General features: G+C 42.1%; 2 protein-coding genes across 5 annotated transcripts in view; one reads left to right on the forward strand and one right to left on the reverse strand.

The window, feature by feature from the left end:
• GTF2F2 (general transcription factor IIF subunit 2) overlaps positions 1-27258 on the reverse strand; it is a 118345-nt gene that overhangs the window by 40845 nt on the left and 50242 nt on the right. For all 4 annotated transcript variants that reach the window (XM_078390690.1, XM_020797060.3, XM_078390692.1 and 1 more), the window contains one exon: positions 11809-11890. In XM_078390690.1, coding sequence (XP_078246816.1) covers positions 11809-11890 — 82 coding nt within the window. The remainder of the gene's footprint in view (positions 1-11808; positions 11891-27258) is intronic.
• Positions 14524-15881, forward strand: KCTD4 (potassium channel tetramerization domain containing 4). The gene has a single exon (XM_020797059.3). It carries the CDS (start codon positions 14705-14707, stop codon positions 15476-15478), a length of 774 nt encoding a protein of 257 aa, XP_020652718.1. The 5' UTR covers positions 14524-14704; the 3' UTR covers positions 15479-15881.

Consider the following 27258-nt stretch of genomic DNA (forward strand, 5'->3'; position numbering starts at 1 on the left):
ACTTTGTGGCAGTTCAAAAGCATTTGTTGGAAACCTCTTATCAGGCGGCATATCTGTGTGCCAAGGGGGGAAAGCCTCATACAATAGCTGAAGAATTGGTAAAATCAGGTGCACTGGAACCTCCGAAAATTGTATTAGGTTCTGAAGCACTTAAGAACATTCAGCAGATTCCACTATCACATGATGTGATTTGCTCGCGCATTCAAAATATCAAGTCAGGATATTTTACTGCAAGTTGGGTAAGATATTAAAGCCAATCCTCTGAAAGGGAGTATTTAAATGGACAAGTCAACTGATGTTGATAATTGCAGTCAGCTATTAGTATGTGTGCAATACATAAAGGAAAAGGAAATCTTGGAAGAATTTTTATTTCGTGAGCAACTGGAGTTGACAGCAAAGCGACTTGATGTTTTCAATCTCATCAAAAACTCTCTTTTTTGAAACACTAAATACCAATGGATGTAACAGACTCAATTTGCACTGATGGTGCCCCTGCAATGTTAGGCAAAACCTCCAGATTTTTGCATATATGAAGAAAGAAGTACCAGTTACAATAACACATTGCATGTGGCACCACCATGCACTTGCATTGAAAACTTTGCCGGATACGTTAAAAAAACACTTAGCTACTGCAGTAAATGTAGTAAATTCTATCAGAGGTGCTTAATCATTGCATCTTTCATGCTTTTTCAGAATAAATTGATGCTGACCATACCATACTTCTTTATCACACTGACATAAGGTGGCTCTCCAAGGGAGATATGGAGCCAAGGGTCAGTCGGCATCAAAGACCAGTAGGGTGGACTTCAAGGCCACTGTCCATGCTCTGGACACTGAGGACTCAAAAGGGGCTGAGGCATAATGGTTCCTCAGTGCAGCACGGATCAGGGCAAAAAGCATTCCGATGATGGTAGTGCTGAACTAGATGGCATGCAGGGTGTCAGGCAGGGAGCTAGGCAAAGTTGATATTGATGACTGTCCGGAGGAGACAGAAGTGGAAGGGTCACTGAGGTGAAGGCAGGCAGACCAGTGTGTCCAGTAATCTCTGAATATCCACAGCCCGGATCCTAAGCAGGGCTAAAGGATTGGGACACATGTGGTGGAGAGTCAGTGTCCAGTCAGGGGACTGAGAGGGGTGCTGAGATGGTTAGTGGGCTGGAGGAAGCTAATCCTCTACGAGGGAGCCGACACACACCAAGTCATCTGAAGCAGCTGGTGCCAGGTCAGGCTTGGCCGATTTCACCTTCTTCTTCAGCACCTGAGGCTTTGTGCCACCACTGTCTGCTGCTTCGGCACTGAATGATTCGACAGGGCTTTTGATGTTGAAGCCAAGGTCTTGGGCTTAGCAACCCAAGTCGCAGTCAAAATACAGAGGGCTCGTGGTACCTTGGAGCGGGAAGGGGTAGCCGAGTGGCACTGCTTGGCGGTTTCCAAGATGGCCTTGTCCATGGCCTTCACTTGGGAGACAGATTTACAGACTGGCTGAGCAATGGTGTCACCAGGCTGAAGGGACTCCTCCCAATTGTGAAGTTTCAGTCAGTAGAGAAGGGTACGGAGGACTCTCCATCTAAACTTTTTGCAGTGAGGACAGGAAGTTGTCTGGTGCACCTCTCTAGGCAAAAAAGACCCTTGGAGTGGCCACTGGATAGAAAGATCTTGTTATTACAGGAAATATAACATCTTAACAAGCCCTTAGAAGCCATGAACAAAACAGTCTGGGGTGGGGCTAAGGGGAGACACTACAGGCAACTGGTAACGAACTGTTGACAAGTCAAAGCAAAAGTCTAAATTCTCTCGTTATTTGAAAACATATTCACAGGACCAGGAATTTTAAAGTTTTGTTTTCAGACTTACTTTCATTTAAAATGCAGTTTTTTACTGGAAAGCTCTCTTTTCGGATCTTGCGAAGCTGTTGTCACTATTACATTTTGCATGATTATGACAAAATATTGTCCTAGAATTTAAAGCTGGAGCAAGGTTCTCTTTTCTCTCTCTCTCTTCTTGACAAGAATGTAATTTCTCAGCTCTGTTGATATGTAATTCTTCCTTAAGCAGAACAATGAAGACTGAGATAATTGCTTGGCCTCTGTCAAGGCTCAACACTGTGGAGAGCTTTCGGCCTTGAGGAATACATTTACAGAGAGACAAAAAAAAAAAGCTAACACCAGTTATTATTATTCTTACTTGAAAAGATGTACAAAATCCCAAGGATTTGTTCTCTAGTCTTCAGCAGTTGCTGAAACTGAACCATCAAGGCCCATCCAGAGACAAACCTGCTTCAGATCCCAACAAAATTGAAAACAGAAAATGTTGTTTCCTCCAATGAGCTCTCAGTCAAACTTGTGACTCTTTTATTCACTGGTGTCTAGAGTTTTATTCATGTCATCTAGAAAATAGGCACATGTTATGTTACATGTGCCTTTAGGTCCCCAGGTTTAAAGGAAGAATAGCTGCAGCGGACACTAAGATTCTTTACAAAGGAGCCCCAGACAATGAAATCACATTTTCTAAAACAGAATGAGAATTATTCAACTAACTCTCCAAAACAGTTTTAAAAGCTGCATGAAAAAAATGTTCTCAATCATCCCTGAGTGAAGGACATACAACAATGGGCTCAAGTTACTAAGAAGCCAGATTTCAGTTGAATGCTATACTGTTAGAATGGTCCTAACTGTCAGAATAGTAATAGTATGACAATGGAACCAGTTACCTTGAGAGGTGATCAGTGCTCCAACACTGGAGACATTCAAGAGAAATTTAGACAACTACCTGGCAGATATCCTTTGATCTGAATTCCTGCACTGAGCAGGGGGTTGGATTCAATGGCCTTATAGGCCCCTTCCAACTTAATTATTCTAAGAAATTCTATGATTCTATGAATGAGTCTGGTTTTTTTCCTATCAGCTTTCTTCACTGTCCATCTTTCATATCCATACACAGTAATCAGGAATACAACAGTTTGGATGATCTCCACACTGGTCTCCAGTGACACATCCTTATACTTGATCATTTCTAGGTCCTTTATTGCTGCCTTTTTGAGTCTCAGTCTTCTTCTGACTTCTTAGCTGCAGTCTCCATTTGAAATGATGACTGAACTGAGGTATAGGAAATCTTTAACGATGTTGATTTCTTCATTGTCAGCATCCAAGTTGTGCAATGCTTCTGCAGTCATTATTTCTGTCTTTTAAAGTTTCATTTGTAATCTTGCTTTTGCACTTCCTTCTTTCATCTTCCTCAGTAGTCATGTAACGTTTTTATCATTTTCTGCCAGTACGTAATTTGTCACCTACACCAGTGGCCCCCAATCTTGGGCCTCCAGATGTTCTTGGACTACAACTCCCAGAAGTCTTCACCACCACCTCTGCTGGCCAGGATTTCTGGGAGTTGAAGTCCAAGAACATCTGGCATCCCAAGGTTAGGGACCACTGACCTACACATCGTACCTTATCAACATTCCTTCAACTAAATCTAATTCAGTTTTTTGTATGCATATAGACTGAATAGACAAGAGAATAAAGTTCATTATCCGATACCTCTGACAGTGGGAAACCATTCCATTTTTCCAGGACTACCTCGGGCCAGTTGTTCTGTAGGACTTCGACATTCACATCCAGGTTGGTCAGTCTAGAATGGCTTAGGACTTCGTTTCTGCTATGACCAGTACAATCTTCTTCTATTTAGAAGATTCTACACAGCACATAGCAGAGCATACTCCTCATTTGATATTTTCTTCTGGTGATGTTAATGATCAGAAAGTGGAATGGTTAATTGTATCTCTGCTATCACCTACATATCACCATCTGGAACCTTCATTGGGGTGCAGAATCAAAACAATCCACCCCAGAAGCCAGATGGATTCTAATGTTTTCCTGAGTGTGCTTGGGGAGCTTCTTCCTTTTTCAGTGGCACAATGAAAATCATGACTGATATTCAGAACATGGAAATAATTGGGGCAATTAGCACTATTGGAACTGAGACTGCTTTGGTCACCTTAGCAGATTATCTACGCCAAGGAGGGGATAAGGGGAGCATGATGATATTAATTCCCCTGTACCTCACAACAGCTTTCTGTATCACTGATCAGATAGCTAGTTGGACTGTCTGGTTGGTTTGGGTACAGGGCACACTATACTGTGGTAGCTCCAACCCCTTCTATCAAGGTATAAATCATGGATAATGTTTTCACCTTATAGCCTTTGGTGATAATGGTGGATAATATTCTGTTAAGGCTTTTAAAAATATAATTTAGAGCTCAGTACTTGGAGTGCCCTGTTTGAAACCATATCATCTGATTATATAGGTCAGAAGACCAGCAGTCATAAGATTGAATCCACATGATGGAGTGAGCTCCCGTTGCTTGTCCCAGCTCCTGCCAACTGAGCAGTTCGAAAGCATGTAAATGCAAGTAGATAAATAGATACCACCACGGTGGGAAGGTAACAGCATTCTGTGTCTAGTCGTGCTGGCCACATGACCATGGAAACTGTCTACGGACAAACGCTGGCTCTACAGCTTGGAGACGGGGATAAGCACCGCCCCTAGAGTCGGATACGACTGGACTAAATGTCAATGGGTACCTTTACCTTTACCTATGACTCTATTTTATCCCCTATATTATTTAACGTCTATATGAAGCTACAGGGAGATGTCATTCATAGCTCATTCAGAAATACTGAAGAAACTTCAGTGAAGAAGACAGGAGAACTTTTACACATAAATCATGGAGCACTTGATATCAAAAACAAAGACTAGTCTTTAAAAGTCACAGCACAGCATAGCACAGAAAATATCCAACAGGGTATTTGATATTATTATTATGATATTGCCATAAACAATATGACTATGATATTTGGGAAAAGTCCCTCAAGTACTGCAACCCAACATAACATATATAACTGATTAAAAATGCAATAGTCTAACAATACCAGCTTAATGGGTCTTATGCTACAAATGAGCTGCAACTGTATATGAAATCTATAAGACACAGCACAGTATGAAAAAATCTATTAATTTTCTTTGAGTGATGTTATGACAAGAGAACAGACTTGCATTACAAGCTGTTGAGTAGCTCAGCAATATTATGCAGAAAGAGGTACCCAAGGCACAGCTACAATCCTCATCCACCCACAGCAACATAGCTATTCTGTTCTTTCACACACTTTATGCTGAGATTTATTTTTCCAAAATCTTACATACACACGTACACACACACAAAGAAAAACATGTTTTACAATTCTTTAGTGTGCGTTTTTCTTCTAGAACTAAGGTTTCTTGCGCAAGAGATGAAAAAAGTAGAATTTGTTCTATTCTCAACAAACCTAATCTTTCATATTGTAAAAACTGTACTACTTACATTTCTCCCCAATTACCATGACTGATGGTCCTTTAAATATGTGCTTTATTTTAATTTTTTTAAAAAAACAACTGTACACTTACAGTGGTGTCAAAAAGGTATGTGATCAAGGAAGAAAACAAGCCAATGCAACTGGTATTTGGAAACCATAATCTTCAGTGATGAAACAGTTGGGAGGGGGAGAGGTTGAAGTCTCTTTCTCTCACCCACCTTTCCTTGCCAATTACAGTGGTCTCAGCCACATCAAGATCATTAGGATGAGATGTTGAAGTATCCATCCATGCACATAAACATACTACAATAATCCTCCATAAGATTTAGAGATGTAAAATGTCTGAAAATTTCCACTTTTCCAGAAGAAAAATGAGGAAAAAGGTTTATTTCACGAAAAAATAAACTTTTTGAAAATTTTACAAATCAAATAAGACTGCTTCTCTCTGCCTTCTCCCCATTGCCAAACAGATAGCTAATCAGAAATTAGATTCCCTGGAATTTGGGGACTGAATGTGGCTTGTGAGCTACAGGTTTACACCAGGTTTCAATTTCTTCTAACTTTTCAAACTTATTTACAGTAACGAGGCATTAATATAAAGAGATAGGAGTGGGATCTTCAAGTACAGAGCAGGGCCTTCCGTTTGGAACACACATCACCTGAATGTATTTGACCATAGCATCTACTAATTCTATTACATGACATTTCAAAAATACTGAGAAACTCAGTGGCAGAAAAGATTCAATTGCCCTATATGATCAAAAACCAACACTATAAGAGTGAGTTAAAGCAACTACTTCTCAGCAGCATGGACCAACAGACTGATAAAGTATAAAATGGCCAAACAGGTTTACTGTCTCCTTAATGAATTCTTAAAGGAATATATTAAATACATGTTGATTTTTTTATGTTTGCTGTTTCAAAACTATGCTACCTTTGCCATATAGAACACAAATGCTGAATTCATATATATCAATAGTTTACATTTTGAATCCTGTGCCAGGGCCAGCAAGGTGGGCCCAGAGGGCAAGCTCTGGCTCAACCGGCGAGGTGAGGGCGCAAGGAAAAAAAAAGCGGGAAGGAGGCGGCAGTCTTGAGGTGTCTCTAATGGCGACCAGGCAGTCTAGGGCTAAGTAGAGCAGGGGGAAGGAGGCCAGGGGCGCGAGGCCAACAGACAACTGTCAGGAGGCAGAGCCCAGCTGGGAAGCGAGCAACGAGAATTTCCCAGGCTCCTGTCTCCCGGCACAGGGTCCATCCCCGCTGCTTGCTTCCTGGCCGGGCTTCGGGAGACAGAGCCTGGCTGGGAAGCAAGCGGCTGAAGCACGCCAGCCAGGCTCAAGCCTCCCAACGCTGGGCCACCCCCGCCGCATCCCTTTCCTGAACTGTTGAGGTGAAAGAGCTACAAAAAAGCAGCCTCTTTGCCACCAAAGTTTGGATTTCCCGCCCTTTCCCCGCCTTTTTTGTTTGTAGGTCAAAGCTCTGTTCGCAAGTCAAAGCAAAATTTTGCGAACAGAGCTGTTCGTAAGTCAAAATGGTCACAGGTCAAGGCGTTCATAAATCAAGACACCAGTGTACATGAAACCACTGGGAGAAATTATCAGGAGTTTTGGAGTTTGGTGTCACCAGTATGCAGATGACACCCAGCTCTGCCTCTTTTTGCCACCTAAATCCAAGGAAGCTACTTTGGCTCTTTGCCTTTAAATTAGTGCCAGCAGAAGCTCTAAGCCCCTTTCCTGAAGAGGAAGCGGAGGCAGGAGGGAGCTGTGCTTGGGGGCCATTTTAGTTGGTGTGATCTTTTCTGGTAGGCTGACCCTTTGACCGCATGGTCTGAGGGGGCGTGGCTTTGCCTTTAAATTAGTGCCAGCAGAAGCGCGCGCCTAACGGCGCGCGAAATCCTCTCATTCTATTTTTTACTCTAATCTGCTAAATGGGATAGCCAAATAGCATTTCACACACCTGGTGGCAGGAATGTTTCAGGAGTAGGGTCATACTTCCACACTATTAGGGAGCAGAGCGGGTAGGTGGGACTCGTCAGCCATGTAAGGCAGCCCATCTAAGAGAAGGAAAACTCTGATTTCAAACCTCCACTGCCTTGTGGCTATATCCACTGATGGAAAAGGCTTCAGGAGATAACCTCGAGGCAAAATCTGGAGCCGGAGTCCCGTAGACAGTTCGTGTTGTTCTGCCAACTCCTGCGACGTCGCTGGAACCAGTTGTATTGGCTCTTGCCTCTCCATTGGACTATTTCAGTGACGTGGAGAGGGGGGATTTGCTGCTTGGGTAACAGCCTATCCTCCATATTATTCTACCCAGGCTTCGTGCTCTGGAGAGGACACTCCAGCTTTGCATACAGTGTCGAAATAACACAGGAACTAGCAGTTACTGGTTATACGTTTTGCTCGATTGGCATAGAGCATGATTCCAGGGGCTACTTCTGATGGTGGGAGAGCCGAAAAACAGATCAATAACCCTGCACCATGCAACAATCAGAAGAAAACATCTGCCCTAAAGCTGGGAACCTGGAATGTTCGGACAATGACCCCTGGCTTTTCTGACAACCTGCAGGAAATAGACGACGTGCGCAAGACAGCTATTATCGACATTGAACTGAGTAGACTGCGGATGGACATTGTTGCCCTGCAAGAGACGAGATTGCCAGACATGGGATCTGTCAAGGAAAAAAACTTCTCATTCTTCTGGCAGGGAAAACCATTGAACGAGACCAGGGAATATGGTGTTGGCTTTGCGGTCAGAAATACTCTGCTGAGATCCATTGTTCCACCTACTGTGGGGAGTGAAAGAATCCTGTCTCTGCAGCTCCAGTCATCAGTGGGACTGGTCACCCTCATCAGTGCATATGCACCAACACTGTTATCCACAACAGAAGTCAAAGACAAATTCTATGATGATTTGGCAGCTGCTATCAAAAAAGTCCCTGAGAGAGAGCCGCTGTTCATTCTCGGAGACTTTAACGCTAGAGTTGGTGCTGATCACAACTCTTGGCCCACCTGCCTAGGCCGTTTTGGCATTGGGAAGATGAATGAAAATGGCCAACGCTTGCTGGAGTTTTGCTGTTATTATGGTCTTTGTGTCACCAACACGTTCTTTAATACAAAGCCTCAACACAAAGTTTCCTGGAGACATCCAAGATCGAAGCATTGGCATCAGCTTGATTTGATCCTCACTAGACGTTCTAGCCTATCTAGTATTACGATCACACGCAGTTACCAGAGTGCTGATTGTGATACTGATCATTCCCTGGTATGTAGCAGAATAAAACTGCAAACAAAGAGATTGTATCACACTAAAAAGGAAGGAAGGCCACGTATAGATATCAACAAGATTCACAATCAAAGAAAAGTAGAGGAATTTGCCCAAGCGCTTCAGGAAACCCTTCCAGGCCCGGCTGATGCAAATGCACCTAAACGATGGGAACACTTCAAGAACGCTGTTTATAACACTGCCCTGTCCACATTTGGCAAGAAGACCAAAAAGACGGCTGACTGGTTCGAAGCCCATTCGGAGGAGCTGATTCCAGCCATCGAGGATAAGAGGAGAGCTCTAGCAGCATACAAAGCCTGTCCTAGTGAGTACAACTTGCAGGCTCTTCGAGCTGCTCGTAGCCAAGTCCAACAGACTGCCAGGAGATGTTCAAATGATTATTGGCTTCAGCTCTGCTCTCAGATACAGATAGCAGCGGACACAGGTAACATCAAGGGAATGTATGACGGTATCAAGCAGGCTTTAGGTCCAATACAGAAGAAATCTGCTCCCTTGAAGTCTACTACAGGCGTGATCATCCAGGACCGAACACAGCAGATGGAACGCTGGGTGCAGCACTACTCTGAGCTATATTCTAAAGAGAATGTAGTAACGGAAGAGGCACTAAATAACATTGAGTGCCTGCCTCTCTTGGAAGAACTGGACAGTGAACCAACTTTAGCAGAAATAAAAGCGGCCTTGGATTCCCTTGCCTCTGGCAAGGCACCTGGAAAGGACAACATCCCCGTTGAAGTTTTGAAGTGCTGTAAAGAGATCATCACCACTGAGCTGTATGAACTCTTTTGTCTTTGCTGGAGAGAAGGTGGAGTACCACAGGACATGAAGGACGCAAACATCGTCACATTGTATAAGAACAAAGGCGACAGGGGTGACTGCAATAACTACCGTGGTATCTCTCTTCTCAGCGTGGTAGGGAAGCTGCTGGCCCGTGTTGTGCTGAAGAGACTTCAGGTGCTTGCAGACAGAGTGTATCCAGAATCACAGTGTGGTTTTCGAGCTAATAGATCCACCACCGACATGATATTTTCCCTCAGACAGTTGCAGGAGAAATGCAGGGAACAACAACAGCCACTCTTTGTGGCCTTCATAGATCTCACAAAGGCCTTTGACTTGGTTAGCAGGGATGGACTTTTCAAAATACTTCCCAAGATTGGATGTCCACCTCAACTCCTTAATATCATCAGGTCCTTTCATGAGGAAATGAAGGGCACTGTAGTTTTTGATGGCTCAACATCAGATCCCTTTGACATCCGAAGCGGAGTAAAACAAGGCTGTGTCCTTGCGCCGACCCTGTTTGGGATCTTCTTTGCTGTCATGCTGAAGCAGGCCTTTGGAACTGCAACAGAAGGTGTCTATCTCCGGACTAGATCAGATGGAAAGCTCTTTAATCTCACTAGATTGAGAGCGAAGACCAAAGTCCAACTGAAATGCATGCGGGACTTCCTCTTTGCTGATGATGCAGCCATTGTTGCCCACTCTGCTGAAGACCTCCAACAACTCATAAATCATTTTAGCAAGGCCTGCCAAGACTTTGGACTAACTATCAGCCTGAAGAAAACACAAGTCATGTGCCAGGGCGTGGACTCACCTCCCTCTATTACTATCTCCATGCAAGAACTGGAGGTTGTTCATGAATTTGTGTACCTTGGCTCAACAATCTCTGGCACTCTCTCCCTAGATGTCGAGCTGGATAAACGCATTGGGAAAGCAGCTACCATGTTCTCTAGACTCACAAAGAGAGTATGGCTTAATAAGAAGTTGACGGCATACACCAAAATACAGGTCTATAGAGCCTGTGTCCTGAGCACACTCCTATACTGCAGCGAGTCCTGGACCCTTTGTGCACGGCAGGAGAGAAAGCTGAACACCTTCCATATGCGTTGTCTCCGACGCATTTTTGGTATCACCTGGCAGGACAAAGTTCCAAATAGAGTAGTCCTAGAACGAGCTGGAATTTTCAGCATGTATACAATATTGAAACAGCGCCGTCTACGTTGGCTTGGGCACGTCGTGAGAATGGCTGATGGCCGGATTCCAAAAGATCTCCTGTATGGAGAATTAGTGAAGGGAAGCCGCCCCCGAGGGAGACCACAGCTGCGTTACAAGGACATCTGCAAGCGGGATCTGAAGGCCTTAGGAATGGACCTCAACAGATGGGAAACCTTGACGTCTGAGCGTTCAGCCTGGAGGCAGGCGGTGCATCATGGCCTCTCCCAATTTGAAGAGACACTTGTACAGCAGACCGAGGCAAAGAGGCAGTCCCGAAACAAGCAAAACCAGGGAGCTGGACAGGGGACAGATTGGATTTGTCTCCAGTGTGGAAGGGATTGTCACTCTCGAATTGGCCTTCTCAGCCACACAAGACACTGTTCCAAGACCTCCACACAGAGCACGATACCATAGTCTCTCGAGACTGAAGGATGCCTACACACACTTTGGCTCTAGATTAGTGTCTGGTATAAGTAAGGGACCGGATTAGGCTGAAAAAATTGAAACTTAATCCAGACAAGGCAGAGGTGCTTTTGGTCAGTCAAAAGGCAGAGCAAGGATCAGGGATGCAGCTAGTACTGGATGGGATTACATTCCCATTGAAAAAATAAGTGTGCAGCTTGGGGGTGCTCCTGGGTTCATTCCCAGAAGCTTTCACCACCAGCTGTGCTGCCCAGAGTTTCTCAGAGTTGCAGTCCAAGAAAACTCGGGTTACCCAAGGTTGGGAAGCACTGCTCTACAAGAACCAATTGTGTCTCAGAGGTCTATGCAGCCTGTCACAATGTATTTCAGGCAAAGAAAGGAAACAGAGTGAGGAGGGTTACACCTATAATGCAGGAAACGGAAGACTGACCACAATGAGGAAGAAAGTTGTGCAGGTCTCTTAACTTCCCTTTTCCTTGGAATGTGATTAGGCAAGCAGACTGGGCAAGAGAGTGAAAACTCTTAAAGCCCCCACTTTTGAACACAGCATAAAAAACCAAAGAGAAAAAGAGGTATTGTACTGTATACGTTAGAAAAGACTCAACCTCTTCATGACAGAACTGTGGGTAATACATTACAAGAAGCTCCTTTCTGTATCTTAACAATTATGCCATTACAGACATTACTGTATCCTTACAAAAGAGCAAATGTATATATTATATCAAGCTACCGTACAAAATGTTCAACAGGCACAATGAGAAAGGCTCACCTTTTCAACTTCATATAGTTTTCACTGGCTGCAGGCCTGCACTCTGCACGTTGGACCACTATTCCTTCCAATGACAGTTTTTCTTGAACAGAAGAGGACCCAAATTAGCAAAACGAATCATATGGTTGATCATTTCAACAAATTATCTCTATTTGTAAAAAGACAACTTAAAGATTTTATTCATATTTTGAATGCAGTCTGGCTGTTTCATTTCTGTAAATAATAATCAGTTTCATCAATGATTCTAACAAAATACCACACAAGATATATTAATATTAGTTATTGACAATACATGTCGTTGTGTTCAATGTTCCTACCAGCCTGTTATATAAGCTGTTTTTAAATGTCCCCAGAAGACTATATCCTTGTAACAATTATATCCTTCCAGTGCACAATTTTGTTCATATCAGCTTGCTGAAAGTACCATCTTCTCCTTGTGTTTATTTACAGCCCCAGGATATGATATCTTCCGCCAGCCCAATGGGTTTGATAGCAAGTAACCCCATAACATACAAACAGGAGCACATTGCAGGTTTCTTACACTCTTGTACTATATATACTTGTACAGATATACCTTTTATATACACTTAAAGCTTTTATACTAAGTTGCTTCAGATTTAACTAACATTCTTGTTCCAAGATAAAAACACATTGTCTGATAGTGACAATGTTCAGCTCCCAATGAGAATTTTCATGTATTGTGAGTATAACAATGCACAGTGTTTATGTGTCAGAGTACTCCACCTAAGCACACAGAAACAGACAACACACTGTGCAATAAAAGTAATGCAAAACCAGAGGAAAAAAACCATAAAAATAAAAAAAATCCTCTTTTGTGAAATACTTTGTGACCCCAATAAATTCCAGTTTTCCCACATGAAATAAATTTCAGTTTTCCCTGAGTAACAACTGACAACCTAAGGCACATTGTTTCTGTTTCATCACATTATGATTTGTGAAAAAGGGCATGGATTTTTTGTCCCCAAAAGTCCAACTGACAGGAACAAAAAGGATCCCAATAGTAAAAAGATCAATAGATTTAGGGTTTTTTTTTTTTTTTGAAGGGTGGTCTATGGCAAGTGGTCAAAATGTGGAACACTGCTACAGAACAGGTGACAGTGTAGTACAATGAACATATACGTAGATCTAATTTCGTGTGCATTCTACAAGACAAAATACATGTGAGAAGAACACAACATCTCAGCATAATACCTCTGTATACAGTTGACCCCTTGTGCCGAGATAATAAATAAAAGGCATGCAATTTTTCTGTATGGCTGAAGTGTTTGATAATGTGCAGATAAGGCATGAACCGAAAAGGTTTTACTTGGATGTTCACCACCCAGGTTTCAGGGTTCTTATATTCTGGCCAGCTCCACATCCATCTCTATAAACTGAAATCTGAATATTGTTGTACAGCTAGCTATTCTTTTCTCTTATACACATAAAAGGAAAATACATTTCCTTTTTTGCATAAGAGGAGATACAAATGCACCTATAGCACTATAGAAAGATTACGCACTGCTGTAGCATGGTGTGGGAACTAATCCCAGTCAAAAATGAATAGTGTCAATAGAGACGGCTTCTTCAACATCTGTGGCATATGAGCATCTTTCTTCACGGACAGGGCATTTTTAAATATTAAATTCAACACGATGAAAACACCATCCAATTCTCAGATCCAGAATTATTCCTTACCCTTGAGATATAAGCCCCAAATACTGCAGTATCTTTTAAAAGGCTGGGCATGGAGAAGGCTGAAAGTGTTAATTCTTTTCTTTGCAGTAGAATGCTAAGCTGCAGGCTCTGCCCTTCGGATTCTAGTCTCTGCAAGGATGTGGAGAGCTATACTTTCACTGTTCCTCTTGTCTTATAGCTTTCTAGAGATATTCACAAAAGAGAGAGCCCTTTTCTTTTCATTTTTTAAAACAGGAGCCTTAAAGCCATGATTGTTCTAACAAAATATGAGGCAGCTTTCTGTCACAACTTTTAGATTTTTTTTCTTCAACCAATATCTTTGTATAACACCTCACAGTACTCAGCGTTATTAAGCTGTAATGTGAGGTGATATACAAAGATTTGTTACAGTCCTGTCTCCTGTCTTACACTTAGATACAGCAATACCATTTTAACTGAAAATGAAGATATGTTAAATATTTCCATGTAAACTAAATCCAGCATTAGAGTTAGCAATCATTTAGTAATTTTGGGCCATGAAAATGTTTTCTAAGAACACAGACACAGATTGTATTCCCTTCATGCCAATAAAAAGCAAATTTTACCACATATGTAGACCATAAGTATAAAGATATTTCTTTTTAGCACTGCTTTAAACACGGTTTTAATTAGGCAGTACACTAGCCATTTGCTTCATGAGCAAGGATCAAAAATTTCAAAATGACGGTGAAAACCTGTTAAAATGATTAAATGCATTAAATGAAACATACTTTTAGAAGGTTCAGTAATCCTTTCAAAAGGTATTTCAAAACAAAGTTAGCAACCTAATATTTGTAAAGCTTCTCATAATCTTCAAATCTATATTTCATCTTAAATATTACAATCCAAGCAACAGTTACATTTCTGCCTTGCTAAAATGGAAGGAACCTTTCATAATTTAAACCGCTGGAGCCTGAAAGGAAAAATAACTAAAACCACTTTCTCCTCAGCCATCCTCTTGCCCTTATACAGTTAAATGCAAATGTGTGTCTTACAGTCATACTCCCAATACCACACTGCATACATAGCTTCTACGCCACCTGCTGCAAAACTGTGCTGACAAGCTCATGCAATGCTTGGAGCACTCCCAGTCTGTCATCATTTTAGAGCGGCATAAAGGTGCTTTTAGAAATCCTTCTACAAACCAAAAGAAGAGAAAGGCAAGGAAGCCGTCTTAAGAATGGAGCAGAACACAAACAGGCAGGAAACGGAGAATGACAAAAAAAGCATCGACTCAGAAGGCACTGATCACAGCAAGAACTGCAAAATGTCTCCAGTTACTCTCAATGTCGGTGGATATATGTACGTTACACAAAAGCAAACATTGACCAAGTATCGAGATTCTTTTTTGGAAAGAGTTGTCAATGGAAAAATGCTCTGTCCGTCTGACGCAGATGGTCATTATTTCATAGACAGAGACGGACTGCTATTCAGGCACGTTCTGAACTTCCTACGGAATGGAGAACTGCTTCTACCGGAGGGATTTAAAGAAAACCAACTTCTGGCACAAGAGGCAGAATTCTTTCAGCTTAAAGTATTAGCTGATGCAGTGAGATCCAGGTGGGAGAAGGAACAGCTTGCATCCAGAGAGACTACCTTTCTAGAAATAACGGACAGCCACGACCGTTCACAGGGCCTCCGAATTTTTTGCAACGCTCCTGATTTCATAACAAAAATAAAATCTCGCATTGTTTTGGTGTCCAAAAGCAGGCTGGATGGCTTTCCAGAAGAGTTTTCGGTCTCTTCCAACATTATTCAGTTTAAATACTTCATAAAGTCAGAAAATGGAACTCGGCTTGTTTTGAAAGAAGACAATACTTTTGTTTGTACCCTGGAAACTCTTAAGTTTGAAGCTATAATGATGGCATTAAAATGTGGATTTAGGTTGCTGACCAGTCTGGATTGTTCCAAAGGGTCAATTGTTCATAGTGATGCACTTCATTTTATCAAGTAATTACTTCTTCTTTCACTAGACAAAGGCCACAAGCATGCAGCCTGTAAATCTCATTAAACTTCAAGACGAGGCAAAATAATCTCTCCAGTTCTGCACATCATAGAGCACTGCTGATAATGAATAAATGTGAGCTAATGGTATGTACACTGTAACATCCATCTCTTGAGTATTATGCCTAAATTTAATTTTAAAAAGACATTTGGTGAATCTGATAAAAATCAGAATGAATGCTAAAGCCATTTGCATCTATGTTTCCTCTCCTGTCTCTCTCTCACAGCATCTAGCATCAATGTAAATGTGCTTTTACATGCTGTAAATCTTATTCCACTTAAGAATGATAAAAGTGTTTTTTTTCTTTTGTTAACATCCAGAAAACAAATACATTCTGGTTTTCAGGTGAGAATTCAGCTTCAGTTTTATGAATTGATTTAAATGTAAATCACACAGAAATTCTACAACACAATAGAATTCAAGTAGGTACATAAAGATGTCTACCTGATTTTAATAAGCAATACAGCAATACATACTGTGTATTTGAGAATGTCTTATTTTCAGTTACAGATTCAGGGGATTGGAAAGCAGCAATAGACCATTCTGTTAGCTGATCTCCCACCTAAAGGGTACATTTCTCAAGCCGCAATTAACACAAACGCACCCTTGGGCTATAAGAATATATTCTGGGACTGGGGGCTTGCAATGACAAAAATATGCATTATTTTTACACTTAAAAATCGCTACAGGTCAGGAAATAATTGATCACAACAAGGTGATAATACACCTTTTGTACTGGAAAGGCAAGGTATGACCAGAGCACCACACCTATGCCTAATGACTCATGAAACAGACAGCTAATTTTCCAAGTTCAAGTAACCTATCTGCAGATTTTTTTTTTCAAGGACTCAGATTTCTCTTCAGAACATAATATGCTTCATTCTGTAATTTATGGTATCTCTCTCACCTAGTAACTTCACATAGCTGTTGATTAAATAACAGCGCCAACTTTTTACTTTTAAGGCAAAGGGTTTTCTTTTCAGGATGCAATCTTCCATTTTATCACAACAAAAAATGCAGCCAGTATGTTGAACAAACAGATTTGTTAGATCTACAGTACTTATAACCATATAATCACAATGATATTAACATGTAAAAATCACCCACTGGGACCCTTTCCACAGGGCAATTGGTGGTAGAGGGCCTGAGGATAAGAACAGGGAAAAATCTAGCTACAGCAGGTCTTCATGCCTTCCTCACATGCCTCTGTCCTCTCTTCTGAAACCCCCTCCCATCTTTAGTTGACAGGTATAACATCTCACCCACCTGAAGTAGCATCTTGTCCAAGGAAGCTCACATCATTATAAATGTGTTACTCTTTAAGGAGTTATAAGATGCTTTGTTGTTTTTAATGCAACAGACTTACACAGCTACCTCTCTGGAAAGTCTTCTAATACAACAAATCTAAAACAAGAATGTCTTAGTATAAATCCAGTTTGGTTCAAAGAAAGAAGTGCAGGCAGACCATGTACAAATTTTATGTCTTGCATGCCCAGGACCATGAATTACACTTGAAACTATATAAACATATAATTCCTTGAATAAGAAAAACATGTAAGCATATAAAATGAAACAATACTTTGAGTACTATTTGTACCTCCACAAAATTCTATCTAGAACCTCATTACATAATACAGTATTTTGACATCCAATAAATTAAAGAACTGTTTACCACCTGCATAGTACTTTTGACTATTCATATATTTAACGTGTTACTATCCTTGTAACTTTATAAGGTACCCTCAGTATTATTGCCAGATGGTGGAGATAGTGAGTTGAGTAAAAGGAGTGGCTTGCCTTAGAGTGATTTAATAAGTTTGTGACAAAGAGTCCCAAAAGTTGTGGACACTGTAAATGAATGTCTTCCCAAAATTGCAGTTGTCTCTTAGCCACAGTGCTTCAAATCAAACTCTCATTTAAAAACCAAACAACCAACCAAGCTTGACTGGTTGTAGAAATACTGGCTCTTGCGCTTCCTAAATGTGATACAGTCACAGTAAAGTCCATCATCCCAAGCATGCTATCTGATGTGGGCACCATACATGAACCCATTCCATGGACTGATACCTGGTTACTGAGATAGAGAGATAAATGGTGCTATTAGCCCACAATTGGACAAGTTCTGTTTCTTCTTTATAAGCAGGAGAGCAAATGAGATGGAGAAATCTTTCCTGTCTTTGCAAGTCCACATGTGCATAAAAATCAGAAATATTTGGATTAAGGTTGATATGCAATATGGTTTATAACCTACATTAGAGGGGTTGGGAGGATGAAGCCTGATAAATGGCTAATGCTGACTCTCCACAAAATATATTTTGTAAATACAGGTATCAATTTCAGGAGCATGCACTCTCTGTCTCTTCCTCCCTCCACCTCTATTACAAATTCATCCAAACCTTCCCTTATTTTTAGTTCTCAACCTTTAGTCCTCCAGATATCTGAAATTCCACCTCCCAGAATCACATATAATGCTATCTGGGGCTTTTGAAATAGCTGACAGGCAAAAGATTAAAAACTGCCACCTCAAACCATAGTTTAGCACTACATCTTTTGGGGAGGAAAGTGGTATCAGGCAGGCAGGCAGGCAGGAAGCATAGTTGAGCATATTTCCAGCACTGGATGGTTGCTTCATTAGTGTCAGTGCTCCAACTGAGAATGTAATACTTCAGAATGCAGCCAAGGAAGGCAAAGGCATTACATGTTTTGCTATTCTTCCATCCAAACATGTACCACAAAGCAAACAGATACCCTGCCCATATACAGATATGGCATATCAGGAAGGATTTTAGACTGTCTTCTCCAAACCATGTTTATTTTTATGTGTAAAAGAGACAGACATACAGAACAAAACATGGAGAATGTTTTAACTTTAGAGCCTCCCCACCTAAATTTTGGAACAGTCCTGACAGGCAAAGCCATTTTTTCGTGAGAATGTCCCCCCACCCCACCCTTGGCCATACGCAGCCTGGTTCTAAGAAAAATCTCAAAAGACAGCACTTCAAGGTGCTTGGTTATTGTTTTGTGTTAGGTCTATATGAAAACAGTAGGGACATGGTGGTGCTGCGGGTTAAACCACAGAAGCCTGTGCTGCAGGGTCAGAAGACCAAGCAGTCGTAAGATCGAATCCATGCAACGGAGTGAGTGCCCGTCGCTTGTCTCAGCTCCCGCCAACCTAGCAGTTCGAAAACATGCAAATGCAAGTAGATCAATAGGGACCACCTCGGTGGGAAGGTAACAGCGTTCTGTGTCTAAGTCGCACTGGCCATGTCACCACGGAAGATTGTCTTCGGACAAACGCTGGCTCTATGGCTTGGAAAGGGGGATGAGCACCGCCCCCTGGAGTCGAACACGACTGGACAAAAATTGTCAAGGGGAACCTTTACCTTTACCTATATGAAAACACCACAAAAAGAGGAATAGTTACTTTGCTAAAGACTGCATCCTAATGAGAAGCAATCTTAAGTAACTGCAGCTAATTTGAAGAGACCTGCTCCAGTATCAGCAGTATAATCCACATATCATTTTATTAATTGCACAGAGATACAAGAGGATACAATAACTTCATGTTGATGTATTTTCAAATGATTCACATCAGATGTTTCAGCAGCAAGAGTAAGGCAACAGAGAAACCCTGCACGGGAGAAACCTGAATCCATGCTCAGCCACTAAGTTTAACAAGTGATCTTGTGCTATAGGACTCATTCTTTCTCAGCAGCAGCATCTTCTGAGGGGTGTTTTGAGAATAAAATGGAATGGCCTCCTGCATTCTACCCTTGGCCCTTTAGTGCAACAGTGTAATAGCAACAAACATGACAAAGAGACGTGAGTAAAAAAAATGTAAAGTCTTATAAGAATTTTTGAAATATTAATTTGACTCCTTTTATCTTATTCCCAATCCACTCCTATTTAGCCAAGTACATTGCTAAATGTATATATAATTATAAGAGCCAGATTGATTTCTAAAATCTTTGTTTCTCAGGTTTCCATCACTTTCCCTCCCAGACCATATACTGTGAATTTAAGAGCAGCATCACCCTCTATATGCTGAATCTTCTTCAGCTGCTCTGTATTTGGGTTAATCCAGACACAGTGTGGATCAATGTTAATACTTTTACAAGCATGAAAATCATATCTGAAATACATGATGACTGCATAAAGCTATTCTGCTGCTTCCTTGACTCACCAGGGCTTTGCAATAAACACATATACGAAATCTGTAGGCGACATAAGACTATCCTTTTTTAAATCCAATGTTCAAAAACATGGCAAACGATAGTTTTATTCACCACAGTAACTGCCCTGACAAATCATAAGCAGCCCTGTTTTCTGTTCTGTCAAAAACTGACTGTGTAAGCAGAAAATATGGAGGAGGGTATTGCTCATAAAAATGTCACATCATCCATTTTCTTTGAGCAAGTTTGTACTTAACCATCAGTTATAATGATGGCGTGATTAGGTTTTCAAATAATGCCAGAATGTTAAGATGACAAACAATGCCTAAAGTTTGCTGTTAAGTCTTTATAACAGACTGAACATCCTCAGCAGTGCCTGAACTGGTGTACCAGATGGAAAGAGTTTTTTAAACTGCAACTTCACTGCAGATGCCAGTATGATTTGCGGCTGCCCGTACTGCCCAGACAAAGTGAGCCCTCCCTTCTCAACATTCGTATTAAATCTTTTCCCTGCCTAAGCAATTTATACCTTTTCCCCTGCTCGAGAAATGCAAAAGAAATTCGTTCTAGCACGGATCTTCTGGTACTGGGTGGGGACACTCACGGAAGGGTAGGCAGGGAGGACCATAGTCCTTGCTCAGCCATACTGTCCCTTCCCCAGACCTACAATACACATGATCCAGCAGGATAAACTCAGCACCGGGGGCTCTGGCTATCTTCTGAGTTTGTTGTCCACTTAAAGCTACAAAACCCAGAGAGGTTGTTTAATAAACTGGCAAGGTCGCAATACATAGCCACTCCTGCTTTCACCTCCCATAAGGTTCTACCACTTGAAGCTCTATCAGCTTACTACAAGGTAGGACTAGTTCCTATTGTGAATGGAACAGGGAAAGAATAACAGCATCTGTTTTGGGACTGGGAAAATACAGTTGAACACACGAAATCTATTGTGTTGACTTCAAGTAGGCAAATACTGCGCCTGCCTAATATTACTATACACAGCTCTTAGCTGCACATATTTTTCCCAAATATGAAGCATAATGCTACCCCAAACCTGTTTAGTTCAAAGGATTGGAGTGGACAATCAGAAATTAGTCAGAAGCTCCTTAGTTACATATTCCAGTGTTAAACCAAGGAGCAAGAATTACTGTGTGAATTGCTGCTAGCTAAGACGTATTTCTTGTTGCATGCCAAGTCATGTAAGTAATAAGGTTCTAGTCATTATACTAACTGTACATTATGCTTATTTCTTTGAATAGCAACAAGCTTTGTAATACATTTAGAATTTTTGGGAAATGTTATCACTGTTGTTCATATTTTGTGTTTTTAAAACTTACTCACAATTACTATATTCACATAGGCTCCCCACACTGTTCCACTTGGGTTAGTGTAGGATCAAAAACTCACAATGGAAGAAAGATCTTCCTTAAAGCCATCATTAATTGCCACTCATTTTTCATGTAGTCAGCTGGAGCACAAGACGCAATGTGCAGTGGACCAACAAGGCGAACAGCAATGCTGTACCATCAGAAAAATGATGGCATCTGTCTGTTGCATACTAACATATCCTACTAACATTATCTAGGATCTTTGATGGGACAGCATGCAGAAGGAGCTGCTCCTTTCTGTAGCATATAATGCAGAGGTATGTTCTCTTATTCTGATAGCAGCCATCTTCTAGGAAAGGGGTGGGCAATTAATTTCTATAGGGGGCCACATGAAAACTCTGAACTGTGTTTGGGAGCCAAACCAACTTTGCTCAGGTAAAAAAAAGGGGTAGCCCTGGTGATGTAAGTCAAATGAGTGTTTCTTTATGAGCAGAAACCTTCAAAGAGAACACAAACTGGGAGCACAGAAAGCGGGGCATGGAGAGGTCACTGGCTCTGAAGGTGGGAGGCGGGTAGAGTTGTGTGGCTGTAACTTGAAAGAAGAAGTGGGGTGTGGACCGGGAAAGAAGGAAGGAAGGAAGGAAGGAAGGAGAGAGACAGAATGAAAGAAGGAAGGCAAGAAAGAAAGAAAAAGAGAAGGAAGGAAAAAGAGAGGGAAGGAAGGAAAGAAAAAGAGAGAAGGAAGGAAGGACGGGAAGGAGAGAGTTGCACTGGAGAAATCATGGTGGGGGTCTGCCTGGAGATCCTGAAAATAAGAGCGGGGAGAACGGTATGGTAGACGGCACTTCCTGGGCAGGCGTGGGCGCAGAAGTAAGTCCACCGGATGGTGGTGGGAAGCACAGAGAAGACCCCCATCTGCTGGTGACCCCCCCGCCTCCCCCCTTACCTCTTTCCACCAGGTTGGCGAGGTGGAAATGTTACTTGCTGGCTGTCAACACCCAGCAAGTAACCTTTCCTCCAGAGGCCAGCGTAAGTGGCAAAGAGCGGCCGCCCGCACGGGTCCTCCAGCAGCAGCAGGTCCCTGCGGAGGGCAGCTGGCGAGGCGGGCGCCACACTGATGCCGCCGCTGCTGCAAGGGAGCCGCCGCAGCTGGGTGCCTCACAAGAGCAAGTGGGGCAGCGGCGGCAGGAGGGTGGTGGCGCTGCTCGGGCCAATGGGCGCTGCCAGCGTGCTCCTCACAGCTCTCCTGGTAGTTGATGAAGATGGCTACACCAAGCAGCGCCAAGGAGCAGAAGCTGAGCAACAGACTGAGCGCACCCACCAGCGCCTGCCCACCCCATGGCAGCCTCCCCCCTTCAGTGGATGCCCCTCCAGCCCTTGGAGAGCCCGCGCATCATGGCCAGAAGGGAGGCCGAGAGGACGCACCCACCGGCGCCAGAGCTCTCTCATCCGGCCAAGCCGCGAGTGGGCAGGCAGAAGCAGCGGTGATGGTAGTGGTGGCGAAGGCGCCGCCGCTGTCCATCCTGCCCTTCTAGTCCACTCCCCATAGGCGGGCCATGCCACACAAAGGACAGTGTGGGCACTTGCAGCACCTCTTGCCCGGTGCCAGGCTTTCTGCTGTGCTGGGTGACGGGAGCCGAGGCTCCAGCTCAGGAGTGGTGACGGGTGGGCTGGACTTGAACAACGACCCGTCGGGTGGACAGGAGTGGCTCACGGGCTGTATGTGGCCCGTGGGCCGCACTTTCCCCAGGTCTGTTCTAGGACATGCTAAGGTGGAACACTAATTCCAAAGAACTCTTCTAATTATAGAGTACACTAAAATTAGTGCAGATTATATGCTTTTAATTACACTTCCAGTAAAGACTCAGGACAAATATTGAAAATATGTGAAGTTTAGATTTCTTTAGGAATGGAATGAACATTCTGAATGTTTATTCTGAAGCCAACAATGCTAAATTGAGGTGTACCAATTCATTCCCAGGAGAACATAATGCATTTCAGTCTTCGGTCATCATTTGCCATGTCAAAATATATACAAAACATTGGTTCCACTGTAACTTATTTTTTGTTGTTTGAAAGGGAATGGGGAGGAGAATGCATGTGACTGCATTTCTTGTATTTTAAGTACTATCTTGTAATATTACATTTTATTCTCAGTTAAGCTGCTTGGAGAACACGTGCTCAAGGGTAGCCAAGTAAATAATATAATATAATATAATATAATATAATATAATATAATATAATATAATATAATATAATATAATATAATATAATATAATATAATATAATATAATATAATACCTATTGGTCTTAGGATACAGATACATATCCTTAATCCATCGTAACTGTAACATATAATAAGTTTAAAATGCCTGACACCTGCTTGTGAGCTTCCATCTCTCAAATGAAATGAGATATTGCAGCACAATGGATTTTGCATGGTTATTCCAGAGTTTGTGACATTAGGCTTTAAAATTAATTCACTAACACAATACACTAGTAATGAGGAGACTAATACATGGTTACCATCGGATGGATGAAATTGTTTAATGCATTTAATTGGCATTAATTAAATAATTTCATAGTTCATTATGAAAAGACTAAGAGGCATTAAAGAGAGCACCATGTAGGTTGCCACAACGAAACCTACTGGCATGTTTGTTACTTACTGGTCACTTCAAAAGTGCTCTTTCATTTTAGCCCTCATCTGGTCAAATGGAACAATTCTGTAACCCAGGAGTTATATGCTGTTGCAGAACTCACAACAAACTAGATTCATAGAATAGGCATTTTATGACGGTCACTTGAAGCGTTGTTAACAATGGTGCCTGAGCTTCAGCCACCTGTTATGTACAGATTCTTTTTTACAGATAAAAAATAGATCTAATCTAAATGTTTTCCCACTGAGGTACTTTTTTGTGCCTCACAAAAATATAAGGCACTTCCTAAAAGCAGGAGGGCAGCACATGCCAGTGTACTCAATTCTATCCAGGAAGGACTAAGCAGAGATAGGATGATCTGGCACAAACATCCACAATCAGTGCTAATAATAATAATAATAATAATAATAATAATAATAATAATAATAATAATAATAATAATAATAATAATAATAATAATAATAATAATAATAATAATAATAATATACACTGTTTAAGGTAAAGGTAAAGATTCCCCTTGACATTTTAGTCAGTCGTGTTCGACTCTAGGGGGCAGTGCTCATCCCAGTTTCCAAGCCGTAGAGCCAGCGCCTGTCCGAAGACAGTTTCCGTTGTCACGTGGCCAGCGTGACTTAGATTCGGAACACTGTTTTACCTTCCCACCATGGTGGTACCTATTTATCTACTCGCATTTACATGCTTTCGAACTGCTAGGTTGGCGAGGAGCTGGGAGAGAACGACAGGAGCTCACTCTGTTGCATGGATTCGATCTTATGACTGCTGGTCTTCTGACCTTGCAGCACACAAAGGCTTCTGCGGTTTAGCCCACAGCGCCACCACATCCCCCACATACACTGTTTAAGAAAGATGCCAATAAATTGGAGAAAGTTCAGAGGAGCGCAACAAGGATGATCAGGGGACTTGAAGCCAAGCCTTATGAAGAAAGACTGAAAGAACTGGGCATATTTAGCCTTACAAAAGACTGAGGGGAGTTATGATAGGTTTATGGAGGAGGGGCAGGATCTGTTCTCAGTCATCCAGAGGGCAGGGCAGATAATAATGGGCTCAAGCTGCAGGAACCCAGATTTTGGCTGAACACCAGGACAAACGTCTTTACTTAGAGCAGTACGATGATGGAAACAATTGCCACAGAAGGTGGGGAGCACTCCAACACTGGAAGCATTCAAGAGAAAATTGAACAGCCACCTGTCATATCTGCTTTGATTTGGATTTGAGCAGGGGGTTGGACGATGTCCTTATAGGTCCCTTCCAACTCAATGATTCTATGGTTCTATGAAACCTTTGAACTGCTCATCACACAAAACATTCTTCCACATAATGCACGAAACACATAGAGAGAAACGGCTTGGTTACAGTGTGAGAACAGCATGTAGTAAGTGATAGTTTTCACCAGCTCAGAACTAGCAGAAGGCCTGCTAACCAAAAACTTAACATCTATTAATGTTACCCAAAAAGAAAATGAATATCGAGCCCCTCTTTACCTGCTAGTTCTGCAGTAAGTAATAATAATAATGATTATGGTGATGATGTGCTGTCATTTCAACTCTGACCTACAGTGACCCTTTCCAGAATTTTCTAAGTTTAGAATACTCAGAATGTTCTTGTTGATTGAACAGTACTTGACACAGAAAATAGGCCTCAATGTCTTTCTCAGCAGAGACTTTTTATTATCCGGGGGAATTCTATCCCACGGATTGATTAATATTATTTTTTCTTGCAAACAGCAAAAAAATTGATTTTTTTTTCATGATTTATGATGATTAACTAAGCTGGAGGATTGAAAACATGGCTTTTATCATTCTGAGTTAGTAGTATTTTTAAGACACAAAAATTGTGTTGTTTACAATTTTTGCATAAAAGGGAGGTTGTCAATTTATTCAAAACAAACTTTCAGTTTCAAGCAAACGTGTTCTTTGGCTCTGTATGTTTGGCTATTACACTTGCTTCTGCATCCACAAAAGTCTATTGGATTTGGGGCATCTTCATAACTTGCAATAATAATTGTATCCAGTCAATGCTCCCTCGAAGGTGTGTGTGACTCTGCCCCACCTCCACACAGCCTTCCTCCTCCTCTGCACACTGACACCAATCATTTCCAGCCCCCTTTTATTCCAGTCATAACAGAACTCTACCTGGGGGGAGTTGGGTACACACAACGGTGAAGCCACAAATGCAAGAGGCAGAGCCTCGCCCAGCAGGGCTGAAAATGAGAGGAAAGGTTGTGTCCAGTCAATTCTGACTTATGGTGACCCTTTTTCTAGGTAAAAAGTACTCAGAAGTAAAGCTGAGTTCAATTACCATGAGTACGGCTTAGGTTTTGTCCTAAAATATGAAATGTTGCTTGGAGTGATGTGTGATCTGAAGCTGCTGGGATCCAACTTGTGCTGACCTGAGATATACTTTCCATGCACTGGATCGCAAAAACTTCATCGTCAAGTGGATTCGTCGTTTAACGAGGTAATCGTTAAGCAAGGCACCGCTGTATATAATCTCAATAGTATTCATTACGTATGGAAATGTAAGAGCAGTCCTTCTCACCTGAAGTTCTATCTAACTGAATTCACTGAAGAGTTTTATCAGTGAAGTGTGATGTGCAGCTTTATTAGTACTACTGTCTATTTGCAGATAAATTAAGGTCACTCCTAAGCAGGATCTCACCATCCTTGCAGACAAGTAGTTTTAGGCTGTGCTATCTTTGGCTGCGTTAACAGAAGTACAGTTTCCAAATCCTGTGAGGTACTAGTTCTCCTCTATTTGGTACTGGTTAGGCCTCATCTAGAGTATAGTGTCCAGTTCTGGACACCACACTTCATGAAGGATGCTGACAAGTTGGAACAAGTTCAGAGGAGGGCAACAAGGATGATTAAATGGCTGGAAACCAAGCCTTATGAGGAAAGACTGAAAGAACTGGGCATGTTTAGCTTTGAGAAAGGACGACTGTGGAGAGATATGCTAGCACTTTTCAAATACTTGAAAGGCTGTCATTCACAGGAAGGGCAGGATCTGTTCCGGATCATCCCAGAGTGCACAACACACAACAATCAGCTCAAATTACAGAAAGCCAGATTTTAGCTGAATATCATGAAAAACCTCCTAACTAGAGATGAGGGTATTCATATACAAATATCCCAGCATATATGGCATTAACAAGGGTCCAGCCCCATGGGGCCGGATGGTCCACTCACCGATCTGCCACGGATGATGTGATTCTATGAGTGGCTCCGCAGCGCATGATCCACTCACCACGCCTGGCAGGAGGCGGGAGGACAAGCCTCGCTGCAAGGTCGAAGAGCGACGAGTGGATCGTGCGCTGCGGAGCCATTTGTAGAATCACGCCATCCACGTCTGCGGTGAATTAGTGAGTGAACTGTCCGGCCCTATGGGGCTGGACCCTCGTTAATGCCAGCTGTGCGGAGATATCCGTATTTGTATTTGTGGCAGAATGCCCATGTCACTCTTGTCAATCATAGCTGAAGCTCAAGTGCAGGAGCCTATGAGAGGACAGGAGGGACGGACATAGTTAGGCAGTTGGTGGCAGTTAGAGGGAG

The sequence above is a fragment of the Pogona vitticeps genome, chromosome 3 (assembly GCF_051106095.1).
Source record: "Pogona vitticeps strain Pit_001003342236 chromosome 3, PviZW2.1, whole genome shotgun sequence".
Lineage (NCBI taxonomy): Eukaryota > Metazoa > Chordata > Lepidosauria > Squamata > Agamidae > Pogona > Pogona vitticeps.

Coding starts and splice junctions, on each gene's coding strand:
- KCTD4 (XM_020797059.3), top strand. CDS start 14,705: ATGGAGCAGAACACAAACAGGCAGGAAACGGAGAATGACAAAAAAAGC.